The 13,317-nt window shown below is 42.5% G+C and overlaps 1 protein-coding gene across 1 annotated transcript in view; it reads left to right on the top strand.

Annotated features, from left to right (window-relative positions):
• BTNL3 (butyrophilin like 3) overlaps nt 1-10,917 on the top strand; it is a 49,025-nt gene extending 38,108 nt beyond the window's left edge. Inside the window, exons 4-8 of the mRNA XM_032271306.1 lie at nt 6,902-7,015; nt 8,041-8,061; nt 8,615-8,641; nt 8,928-8,954; nt 9,528-10,917. Coding sequence (XP_032127197.1) covers nt 6,902-7,015; nt 8,041-8,061; nt 8,615-8,641; nt 8,928-8,954; nt 9,528-10,084 — 746 coding nt within the window. The 3' untranslated portion in view covers nt 10,085-10,917. The remainder of the gene's footprint in view (nt 1-6,901; nt 7,016-8,040; nt 8,062-8,614; nt 8,642-8,927; nt 8,955-9,527) is intronic.
• Nucleotides 10,918-13,317: the final 2,400 nt, after the last annotated feature.

Genomic DNA, 13,317 nt, shown 5'->3' with positions numbered 1-13,317 from the left:
AATGGAAACTCATAAATAAAGCCCTAACTCCCTGGGACAGAGCACCTAGGAACAAAAACTGGTTTATGAGTTCTGCTGCAGCAGACATAAACATACCTGCCCAGCAGCTCTGAATGAACAATGGAGGTCACAGCTCAGCATTTGAGCTCCTTTAAAGAACAGGCTGTCTCCTCAAGCAGCTTTCTGACCCCTGTATATCTGAAGAGCCAACTCATGAAGGAGAGATCAGACTGAGATTTGGCAGGTATGCTTCTGGGACAAAGATAGCAGAAGAAGAAAACTGGCAGCAAACCTTACTGTTCTGCAGCCGCTGCAGGTGATCCCCAGGCAAGCAGGGCCTGGAGTGGACCTCAGCAGACCTACAGCAGAGGGGCCAGACTGTTAGAAGGAAAATTAAGAAGCAGACATAACTTCATCATCAACAAACAGAACGTCCACTCAGAGGCCCATTCTGAAAGTCAGCAGCTACAAAGACGACAGGTAAATTCGCAAAGATGGAAAGAAACCAGAGCAAAAAGGATGACAACACCCAAAACCAGAACACCTCTCCTCCTACAAGGAATCACAATTCCTCACCAGCAAGGGAACAAGGTTGGTTGGAGAACGAGTGTGATGAAATGACAGAATCAGACTTTAGAAGGTGGGTAGTAAGAAACTTCTGTGAACTAAAAGAACATGTTCTAACCCAATGCAAAGAAACTAAGAACCTTGAAAAAAGATTTGATGAAATGCTAACGAGAATGGACAAAACAGAAAGGAATATAAGTGAATTGATGGAGCTGAAAAACACAACACGAGAACTTCGCGAAGCATGCACAAGTTTTAACAGCCGAATTGACCAAGCAGAAGAAAGGATATCAGAGGTCAAAGATCAACTCAATGAAATAAGATGAGAAGACAAAAATAGAGAAAAAAGGTTAAAAATTAATGAACAAAGTCTCCAAGAAATGTGGGACTATGTGAAAAGACCTAATCTACGTTTGATAGGTGTACCTGAATGGGACAAAGAGAATGAATCAAGCTGGAAAATACTCTTCAAGATATTATCCAGGAAAACTTCCCCAACATAGCAAGGCAGGCAAACATTCAAGTCCAGGAAATTCAGAGAACACCACAAAGATATTCCTCAAGAAGAGCAACCCCAAGGCACATAATTGTCAAATTCACCAGGGTTGAAATGAAGGAGAAAATACTAAGGGCAGCCAGAGAGAAAGGTCAGGTTACCCACAAAGGGAAGCCCATCAGACTCACAGCAGATCTCTCAGCAGAAACCCTACAAGCCAGAAGAGAATGGGGGCCAATATTCAACATCCTTAAAGAAAAGAACTTTCAACCCAGAATCTCCTATCCAGCCAAACTAAGCTTCATAAGTGAAGGAAAAATAAAATCCTTTGTGAACAAGCAAGTACTCAGAGATTTCGTCACCACCAGGCCTGCTTTACAAGAGCTCCTGAAAGAGGCTGTACACATATAAAGGAACAACCAGTACCAGCCACTCCAAAAACATGTCAAATGGTAGAGAGAATCAACACAATGAAGAATCTGCATCAACTAATGGGCAAAACAGCCAGCTAGCACCAATATGGCAGTATCAAATTCACACATAACAATATTAACCCTAAATGTAAATGGACTAAATGCCCCAATCAAAAGACACAGACTGGCAAATTGGATAAAAAGACAAAACCCATCAGTGTGCTGTATCCAGGAAACCCATCTCACATGCAAGGATACACAAAGGCTCAAAATAAAAGGATGGAGGAAGATTTACCAAGCAAATGGAGAGCAAAAAGAAAAGCAGGAGTTGCAATTCTCCTCTCTGATAAATTAGACTTGAAAGCAACAAAGAACAAAAGAGACAAAGAAGGACATTACATAATGGTAAAAGGATCAAGGCAACAAGAAGAGCTAACGATCCTAAATATATACGCACCCAATACAGGATCACCCAGACACATAAGGCAAGTTCTTAATGACTTACAAAGAGACTTAGACTCCCACACAATTATACTGGGAGGCTTTAACACCCCATTGTCAATATTAGACAGATCAACCAGACAGAAAATTAACAATGATATCCAGGACTTGAACTCAGACCCGGACCAGGCAAACCTAATGGACATTTACAGAACCCTCCACCCTAAATCCACAGAATATATGTTCTTCTTAGCACCACATCACACCTACTCTAAAATTGACCACATAATTGGGAGTAAATCACTTCTTAGCAAATGCAAAAGAACGGAAATCATAACAAACAGTCTCTAACCCCACAGTGCAATCAAGTTTGAACTCAGAATTCAAAAGCTAACCCAGAACCGCACAGCTTCATGGAAACTGAACGACCTGATGTTGAATGTTCACTGGATAAACAATGAAATGAAGGCAGAAATAAAGATGTTCTTCGAAACCAACGAGAATGAAGACACGACATACCAGAATCTCTGGGACACATTTAAAGCAATCTCAATAAGAAAATATATAGCATTAAGTGCCCACATGAGAAGCAAAGAGATATCAAAAATTGACACCCTATCATCAAAATTGAAAGAGCTAGAGGAGTACGATAGAAAAAACTCAAAACCTGGCAGAAGACAAGAAATAGCTAAGATCAGAGCAGAACTGAAGGAGATAGAGACACAAAAAACCTTTCAAAAAATCAATAATTCCTGGAGCTGGTTTTTTTTAAATGAGCAACAAAATAGACAGACCACTAGTAAACCTGGAAGAAATGGATAAATTTCTAGACACTTGCCTCCTCCCAAGCCTAAACCAGGAAGAAGCCGAAACCCTGAATAGACCCATAACAAGGTCTGAAGTTGACGCAGCAATTAAGAGCTTACCACCCCAAAAAAGCCCAGGTCCAGATGGGTTCACAGCCGAATTCTACCAGACATACAAAGAGGAGCTGGTGCCATTCCTTCTGAAACTACTCTAAACAATTCAAAAAGAGGGAATCCTTCCCAAATCATTTTATGAGATCAATATCACCCTGATAACAAAACTCAGCAGAGACTCAACAAGAAAAGAAAACTTCAGGCCAATATCCATGATGAACATAGATACAAAAATCTTCAATAAAATACTGGCAAGCTGATTGCAACAGCACATCAAAAAGCTTATCCACCACGATTAAGTAGGCTTCATCCTGGGGATGCAAGGCTGGTTCAACATAAACAAGTCTATAAACATAATTCACCACATAAAGAGAACCAAAGACAAAAACCGCATGATTATCTCAATTGATGCAGAGAAGGCCTTTGACAAAATTCAGCAGCCTTTATGCTAAAAACCCTCAATTAGCTAGGTATTGACGGAACATATCTCAAAATAATAAAAGCTATTTACCACAAACCAACAGCCAATATCATACTGAATGAGCAAAAACTGGAAGCATTCCACTTGAAATCTGGCAATAGACAAGGATGCCCTCTCTCACCACTCCTATTCAACATAGCACTGAAAGTTCTAGCCACAGCAATCAGGCAAGAAAAAGAAATAAAGGATATTCAAACAGGAAAGGAGGAAGTCAAATTGTCTCTATTTGCAGACGACATGATTGTATATCTAGAAGACCCCATCGTCTCAGCCCAAAAGCTCCTGAAACTGATAAGCAAGTTCCGCAAAGTCTCAGGATACAAAATCAATGTGCAAAAATCACATGCATTCCTACACACCAATAACAGACTTAAAGAGAGCCAAATCAAGAATGAACTGCCATTCACAATTGCCACAAAGAGAATAAAATACCTAGGAATACAACTAACAAAGAACGTAAAGGACCTCTTCAAGGAGAACTACAAGCCACTGCTCAATGAAATCAGAGAGGACACAAACAGATGGAGAAACATTCCATGTTCATGGTTAGGAAGAATCAATATTGTGAAAATGGCCATACTGCCCAAAGTAATTTACAGTTTCAACGCTATCTCCATCAATCTACCAATGACCTTCACAGAACTGGAAAAAAACACCTTAAACTTCATCTGGAACTAAAAGAGAGCCCGCATAGCCAAGTCAATTCTAAGCAAAAAGAACAAAGCGGGAGGCATCACACTACCGGACTTCAAATTATGATACAAGGCTACAGTAATCAAAACAGCATGGTTCTGGTACCAAAACAGAGATATAGACCAATGGAACAGAACAGAGGTCTCGCAGGCAACACAACATATCTACAACCATCTGATCTTTGACAAACCAGACAAAAACAAGCAATGGGGAAAGGATTCCCTGTTTAATAAATGGTGTTGGGAAAACTGGCTAGCCATGTGCAGAAAGCAGAAACTGGACCCCTTCCTGACACCTTACACTAAAATTAACTCCAGATGGATTAAAGACTTAAACATAAGACCTAACACCATAAAAACCCTGGAAGAAAATCTAGATAACCCATTCAGGACATAGGTGTAGGCAAGAACTTTAGGACCAAAACACCAAAAGCATTGACAACAAAAGCCAAAACAGACAAATGGGACCTAATCAAACTCCACAGCTTCTGCACAGCAAAAGAAACAGTCATTAGAGTGAAATGGCAACCAACAGAATGGGAAAAAATTTTTGCAGTTTACCTATCTGGATATCTGGCTGATATCCAGAATTTACAAAGAACTAAAACAGATTTACAAGAAAAAAACAAACAAACCCATTCAAAAGTAGGCAAAGGATATGAACAGATACTTCACAAAAGAAGACATACATGAGGCCAACAAACATATGAAAAAATGCTCATCATCACTGGTCATTAGAGAAATGCAAATCAAAACTACATTGACATACCATCTCACGCCAGTTAGAATGGCGATCATTAAAGAATCTGGAGACAACAGATGCTGGAGAGGATGTGAAGAAATAGGAACACTTTTACACTTTTTGGTGGGAGTGTAAATTAGTTCAACCATTGTGGAAGACAGTGTGCGATTCCTCAAGGACCTAGAAATAGAAATTCTATTTGACACAGCAATCCCATTACTGGGAATATATCCAAAGGATTATAAATCATTCTACTATAAGGACACGTGCACACGAATGTTCATTGTAGCACTCTTTACAATAGCAAAGACCTGGAACCAACCCAAATGCCCATCGATGATAGACTGGACAGGGAAAATGTGGCACATATACACCATGGAATATTATGCAGCCATAAAAAACGATGAGTTCACGTCCTTTGTAGGGACACAGATGAACCTGGAAAGAATCATTCTCAGCAAACTGACAGAAGAGCAGAAGATCAAACACCGCATGTTCCCACTCATAGGCGGGTGTTGGACAACTAGAACACATGGACACAGGGAGGGGAGCACTACACACTGTGGTCTGTTGGGGGGAAATAGGGGAGGGACGGTGAGGGGTGGGGAGTTGGGGAGAGATAGCAAGGGGAGAAATGCCAGATGTAGGTGATGGGGAGGAAGGCAGCAAATCACACTGCCACCTGTGTACCTATGCAACAATCTTGCAAGTTCTTCACATGTACCCCAAAACCTAAAATGCAATAAAATAATTTTTTAAAAAATCGTAACATAAGGAGATTGCATTAAGCACTTCTGTTCCACATTATATTATAGTACTATTAGCATCCATTTCAATAAGGGAAGAAACGTAAAAGTTCTAACTTTTAGAAAGAAATAATAAAGTGGCTGGTGTTCACAGTTTATATGCTGATATAAATGGAAACTTTAGAAAAATTGACAGACAAATTCTTTCAACTCATAAAAGAACCCATCAGGTTCATGAAAAATGAGACTAATAAGCAAAATCAATTGTACTAGTAAACACCAGCAAAGGAATAAAAAGACATGCAATATACAATAACAATAAAAAATGTTAACTCAAAATAAGTCTAATGAAATGTTTACAAAATCTTATTGAAGAATATTAAAAAACTGTATTAAAAGACACTAAAGAAAACTAAAATAAGAGAACAAATATAACACCTTTCAGATAAGAAGATGCATATTTTTAAAGATATCAGTTCTCCTAGAATAGCTGTACAGATTCAATACAATTCCACAGAAAATCGCAGCACATCTTTTTGTTGTTTTTTGAGGTGAGCCATCAGTCTGTCGCCGATGCTGGAGTAGTGTTGCAATCATGACTCACTGCAACCCCAACTTTCCATGCATAAGCAATCCACCCACTCAACCAAAGTAGCTGGGACCACAAGGTATGCGCCACCATGCCTGACTAATTTTTTTAATTTTAAATTTTTTAGAGATGGAGTCTCACTTTGTTGCCCAGACTGGTCTTGAATTCCTGTCCTCAAAAATTCCTACCACTTCAGCCTCCCAAACTGCTGGGATTACAGGCATGAGACACTGCACTTGGCCCAGAGCTTTCTTAAAGCCTAATAAGCCAATTCCAAAATTTATGTGGCAAAACAGATAGCCAACAATTGCTAAGACACAGTGGAATAAAAGCAAGCTAAGAAGCTTAGTCGTATCCCAGAGATATATCCCAAAGCTTTGAAGATTAAGCCAATTAAAATTATTGGCACAGAGATAACCCTATGGATCAATGGAATAAAATAAAAAGCCCAGAAACAAATCCAAGCTTGAACAGAAACATGAGGTAAAGGTGACATTGCATGTGTGGCAGTGTGTAAACCAATGTCTACTCAATAAACGTTGCCGGCACAGTCGTTACCTGCTTAGAAGACGACATTGAACTTCTGCTTCATCGCACTCACGCGCGCGCGCGCACACACACACACACACACACGTGAATATATATATGAAATCAAGATGGATCAAGACTTACACAGAAATGTAAATATTTAAACCTGTAGAAGGAATTAGAGAAAAATGTTTTCATCTTGGGGTATGAGGGGATTCCTTAAGTGAGCGTAAAGTTGCATTACCTGCTTAGCCCTCACTAAGGGGCCTGTGGGACTGTTTTTCAGAGACTTTTTTCCAGCCCTCACCTTGGCGCCTGGCTTCTATTTTACTTGGATTAGTCTGTGGTGACCTATGTGCTGTTATCATGGGGATGACAATTGTTTTCTTCAAATCCAAAGGTAAGTGAGAGAGAGAAGCATGGTTCTTCATGGTTCCAGTAGTGCTGACATCAGGCTGCCCTCACACACCTCCAGGTGCTGTTCTTCCAGCCCTAGGTTCCTGGGTCCACCACCTGAGGCACAGGGAACCCAGTCTTTGGCTTCCTCTGTGCTGACCTGAAATGGCTGCTTCAGAAAATGCCAGCCTCTTCCAGTCCCTTTCTACCCTACATGGAGCACAGAATAAGCAGATAATTGATTTTCAGTACTTAAAGAATTCATATAAATTTCTACAAACAGGCTGAGTGGGGTGGCTTGTGTCTGTAATCCCAGCACTTTGGTAGGCCAAGGTGGGAGGATTGCTTGACCCCAGGAGTTTAAGACCATTCTGGGCAACATGGCAAGAATTCCTCTCTACAAAAAAAATTTTTTTAGTAAAATAAAATAATTAGCCAGGTGTGGTGGTGCTTGACTGTGGTCCCAGCCACTCAGGAGGTTGAGATGGGAGGATAGCTTGACCACAGGAGGTCAAGGCTTTAGTGAGCCATATTCGTACCACTGCACTCCAGCCTGGGCAACAGAGTGAGACCTTGTCTCAAAAAATAAATAGGTAAATTTCTACTAATGACAAGAGTCATATAAGAAAATTTCAGGGTAGTTGCAAAAACTTCATAAAAGAGGAAATAAAACTGACTGACTTGGATAAAATGTTAATCTCAATAAAAGTCTTCACCCCAGAACAAATTTTCTTGTAGGGAGTGACCACTCCCCTTGAGGATGACACCACCCTGGCCTCCTTACCCAGCCACCTTCTCCCATCTCCATGCTCACCTCCACAGCTGGGATTCTGAACCTTCCTGATCTCTTGCTCCACTCCAGACAGCTACATTCCATGCAGGAGCTGGGGAGACAAGCACATATAAATGATCTAGGAAAGGCCCTGCCCTTCACAACTGCAGCTCATCCCACCTGTGCAAGGAGCCAGGGTTGTGTTTGTACCTTGCACACTCCTATGCCCACCACTGAATATACTGTTTCTGTTTCAGGGAAAATCCAGACGGAACTGGGTAAGTGTGTGTCGTGTCCTGAGCCTCTCACACATGGTTCTCCTGGGTCCCTCCTTGATCCACAGTTTGACCCTGGCTCCAAGCTGGACAGGAAGCACTGGCGGGTGGAGGAGAGCAGCTGACTCACTCTCTCCATCCATTGCTAATGAGTTGCCCCTCTGATATCTGGAGGACTTAGAATAAACCTCAGGGCCTGGACATCCCCACAGATTGTCTGTGCCTGTTGCCCATTTGTTCACTCTGTATGTGGTGGGGGTGGGGTAGGGGGTTGAAGGGAGGTGTTGATCATGAGCTCTGAGGGTGTGTGGACCACAGTGAGGAACCTGAGAAAAATCTGTGGGTGATCCTCAACCTCCCCTGGACTGATGCTTTGAAACTTTATCCAGTCCTGTAGCAACCATTAAATAATTTGCTTTTTATTTCGTGGAAACTCCAGGATAAACTGAGTGAGACTGTTGTCACATGCAGGACTTTCCTCCCACACCCTCCCTGGGACCCTGCTCTGTGATGTCAGCCTCTTCTGTGTTTTTCTTTTCTTTTTTTTTGGTTTCAGACCGGAGCAAGATACACAAACAAGCAGGTGAGAGACTCTTCTCCCTCAATTGATCTTTCTCTTCCAAGTCCCTCTATGAATTTTTATACCCTGAGGCCCATGGGTCCCTGCAGAACCAAGTTTGTGATGGGGACCCTGAAATTGTCTAGATTCTGGGGGAGGTGTATTTTGCATAGGGGCCCCATAGCCTTCTTCAGATCTCTGAAGGGCCCATGACACTCAAAAAGGGTCCTAATCCTTGGCCTCTCCCCTCTCCCTGCATCCTGTTCCCCACAGGAGCACTGAATGGCCTGCTCTGTCTGCTTGTTTTCAGAATTGAGAGAGGCCCGGAAACATGCAGGTACCAATGCCTGAGCGGGTGACAGTGGGCATGGAGTATGAAGATCACCAGTGACAGATATGGAGCCCACACAGCCTGCAGACAGCAAATCTGTGATGCCCCAATGCACCCCAGGGTGCAGTTCCCTCTAGATACACTTCTTGGCCCAGGACTTGAAGGGAAAGGCTTAGGGACCGGGTCAGCCAATGGGGTCACAGGCAAGACTCCGGGGATTTGAGGGCACTGGTGGCTGACCACTAGGGGTCTGTGCTAAGGGGAAGGAAGTGAAGTCAGCAGGAACTGGTGGGTGGAAGGAAGCTGAATCCTGGAGTCACTCAAGGTCTCACAAAGTCAAACAGTTGGCTTACATGGGAGGGCTGAGTGATATAGAGGAGTTGAACATCTCATGGTTGAGCATCTTCAAGCATCAGTTAAGCACAGGGGCTGCCCTGGAGAAGAGACATGGCTGGTGGGATGGTGGGTCTGGCCAGACCCTATCCGGAGCCAGTCTGCAGTGGGAAGGTAGACCTCTTGTTTCAGCTGAGATTTCCTCTTCAGTAACTTATGCTTCCTCTCTCCCCCACCGCACCCTAGTGGAGGTGACTCTGGACCCAGAGACAGCTCACCCACAGCTCTGCGCTTCCGATCTGAAAACTGTAACCCATAGAAGAACTGCCCAGGAGGTGCCTTACTCTGAGAAGAGATTTGCAAGGAAGAGTGTGGTGGCTTCTCAGGGTTTCCAGGCAGGGAAACATTACTGGGAGGTGGACGTGGGATACAATAAATGGTGGTACATGGGAGTGTGCAGGGATGATGTGGACAGGAAGGAGACGTATGCAACTTTGTCTCCCAACAATGGGTACTGGGTCTTCGGACTGACGAGAAAATATTTGTATTCCACATTCAATCCCCATGTTATCACCCTCAACCCCAGAACCCCTCCTACACGAGTAGGGGTCTTCCTGGACTGTGAGGGTGGGACCATCTACTTCTTCAATGTAAATGACCAGTCTCTCATTTTTCGCTTGACATGTCAGTTTGAAGGCTTGTTGAGACCCTATATCCAGCATGAGATCTATGTAGAGAAAAATGGGACTCCCATATTCCTGTGTCCAGTGTCCTGGGGATCAGAGAGAGAAGACTCTGCTTAAAGGGCTCCACACCACAGACCCATACACAGCCAAAGGAGAGTACTCCTGGCATGTGGCCCCACCTTCCTCTCCAGAGCACGCACAACACAGGGAGTCACGCCTCTCACTCTCCTTTAGGGAGCTGAGGTTCTTCTGTCCCGAGCCTTCTGGCAGCAGCAGTGACAGCTTCCAGATGAGGGGAAATTGGCCTGTCCCTTTGGGAGCCAGAAGTCATGGCTGCCCTGAAGTGGGGATGGAATAGACTCACATTAGATTTAGTTTGTGAAAACTCCATCCAACTGTGATCTTGAACAAGTCACAACCTCTCAGGTTCCTCACTTGTTAGTCAGGGATAGTGATTCCCACCTCACAGGTAAAGATTAAAGAGATAATAAATGTGAATCATGTTTGCAGGTTTGATGGCACAATGTTTACTAATGATTTTTTAATATATTATACATTTTCCCATCATAAACTCTGTTTGCTTATTCCACATTAATTTACTTTTCTCTATATCAAATCTCCCATGGAATAGTTATTGAACACCTGCTATGTGAGGCTCAAAGGATAAAGAGGAGGGAGTATTTTTAACTGCTTCTATAAACCCAGCATTACCTGATACAAAAACCAGGCAAAGAAAACAGAAGAAGTGGAAGGGAAACTACAGGTCCATATCCCTCATTAACATAGACACAAAAATTCTAAACACAATTTTAGCAAATCAAACTAAACAATATATTAAGATGACATATAACTACTCAGTGTGATTTGTTCCACAAATGCAGGGTTGGCTTAATATTTAAATATTAACCAGTATAATTCAGCACATTAATAAAGTGAAAAAGAAAACCATATAATCATTTCCTTAGATACAGAACAAAAGTTTTATAAAGCCACCATCATTACTGATAAAACCTGTCAATAAAGAAGATACACAGATGAAAAATAAGCCCATGAAGAGATACTCAATGTCATTTAACATTAAGGAAAAAACCACAACAAGATACAATTACCATCTGTTAGAGAGACCAAAATGACAAAGACTGACCATAGCAAGTGTTGGTGAGGATGTGGAGGGAGGGAAATTCACACACTACTCATGGAAATGTCAAATAATTTAGTCACTTTGGAAAACAGTTCTGTAGTTCCTTTAAAGGTTAAACAGTCACTAACCATATGATCCAGCATTGCATTCCAATTATTTTTCCAAGAGAAAACAATATATGTGAATGTTCATAGCAGCTTTATGTGTAATAGCCAAAATTTGAAAACAACACAAAGCTCACTGAGGAATAAATTGTGATATATCCATGCAAATAAAGTGCTACTCAGAAACAAAAAAGAATAAACTATTGTTATGCACACAAAATTATTTAGTGTTCAATATTTTAAAATTTAATTTTGTGATAAAGAAAAACATTGGAAATATCTGGCAAGATGGCTGAGTAAGAACTGCTCCAGTTTGCAGGTCCCAGTGAGACCAACGAAGAAAGCAGGTGATTTTCAACTGAGGTACGCTGTTCATTTCATTGGGGCTGGTTAGGCAGTGGGTGCAGCCCACAGAGGGCAAGCAGAAGCAAGGTGGGGTGTTGCCTCACCTAGGAAGTGCAAGGAGTAGGGGGCCTCCCTCCCCCAGCCAAAGGAAGCTGTAAGGGACTGTGCTACCTGGCCCAGACACTATGCTTTTCCCATAGTTTTTGCAATCTGCAGACCAGGAAATTCTCTCATGTGCCTACAACATCAGGGCCCTGGGTTTCAAGCACAAAACTGGGCAGTTGTTTGGCAGACATCAAGCTAGCTACAGAAGGTTTTTTTGTTTGTTTGTTTTGTTTTTTAACCCCAGGGGCATCTGGAACCCCAGTGAGACAGAACTATTCACTCTCTTGGAAAGGAAGCTGAAGCTAGGGAGTCAAGTGCCTCACTCAGTGGGTCCCACTCCCATGGAGCCCAGCAAGCTAAGAACCACTAGCTTGACTTTCTTGCTGCCAGCACAGCAGTCTGGAGTCGATCTGGGACAAATGAGCTTGGTGGGGGGTGGGGCATCTGTCATTACTGAGGCTTGAGTAGGTGATTTTCCCCTGACAGTGATGAGGAGGTCTGGAATTTCGGACAGGATGGAACTCAAAGTGCAGCAAAGCTGCGGTGGCCAGACTGCCTCTCTAGATTCCTCCTCACTGGGCAGGGCATCTTGGCAGCAGTCCCAGTCAGGGGCTTATAGATAAGAAAATTCCCATCTCCCTGGGACAGAGCACCTGAGGGAAGGGGTGGCTGTTGGTGCTGCTTCAGTGAACTTAAATGTTCCTGCTTGCCAGCTCTGCAGACAGCAGCAGATCCTGACAAGGAGGGTTCTCCCAGCACAGCACTAGAGCTCCGCTAAGGGTCAGACTGCCTTCTCAGGTGGAACTCTGACCCCCATGCCACTTGACTGGGAAAGACCTCCCAACAGGGATTGACAGATACCTAATGCAGGAGGTGTTTGACATTAAGCTGAATTCTATCAAAGGTACAAAGAGGAGATGGTACCATTCCTTCTGAAACTATTCCAAACAATAGTAAAAGAGGGACTCCTCTTTAACTCATTTTATGAAGCCAGTATCATCCTGATTCCAAAACCTAGCAGAGACACAACAAAAGAAAATTTCATGCCAATACCCCTGATGTATCAATGTGAAAATCCTCAATAAAATACGGGCAAATCGAATCCAGCAGCCATCAAAAATCTTATCCACCACGATCAACTTGGCTTTATCTCTGGAATGCAAGGCTGATTCAATATACAGAAATCAATAAAGGTAATCCATCACATAAACAGAACTAATGACAAAAACCACATGATTATCTCAATAGATGCAGAAAAGGCCTTCGATAAAATTCAACACCACTTCATGCTAAAAACTCTTAATAAACTAGGTATTAATGGAACATATCTCAAAATAATAAGAGCTATTTATGACAAACCCACGGCCAGTATCATACTGAATGGGCAAAAGCTGGAAGCATTCCCTTTGAAAACTAGCACAGGACAAGGATGCCCTCTCTCACCACTCCTATTCAACATAGTATTGGAAGTTCCAGTCAGAGCAATCAGGCAAGAGAAAGAAATAAGTGTATTCAGACACGAAGAGAAGAAGTAAAATTGTCTCTGTTTGCAGATGACATGATTATATATCTAGAAAACCCCACTGACAAAAATAAGCAATGGGGAAAGTATTCCCTATTTAATAAATGGTGCTGGGAAAACTGGCTAGCCGTAT

The sequence above is a fragment of the Sapajus apella genome, unplaced genomic scaffold (genome assembly GCF_009761245.1).
Source record: "Sapajus apella isolate SASKATOON/1434 unplaced genomic scaffold, GSC_monkey_1.0 scaffold228, whole genome shotgun sequence".
Classification (NCBI taxonomy): Eukaryota; Metazoa; Chordata; class Mammalia; order Primates; family Cebidae; genus Sapajus; species Sapajus apella.
Note: the sequence above shows the minus strand (reverse complement) of the source record. Positions and strands in the feature narration are given on the sequence as shown.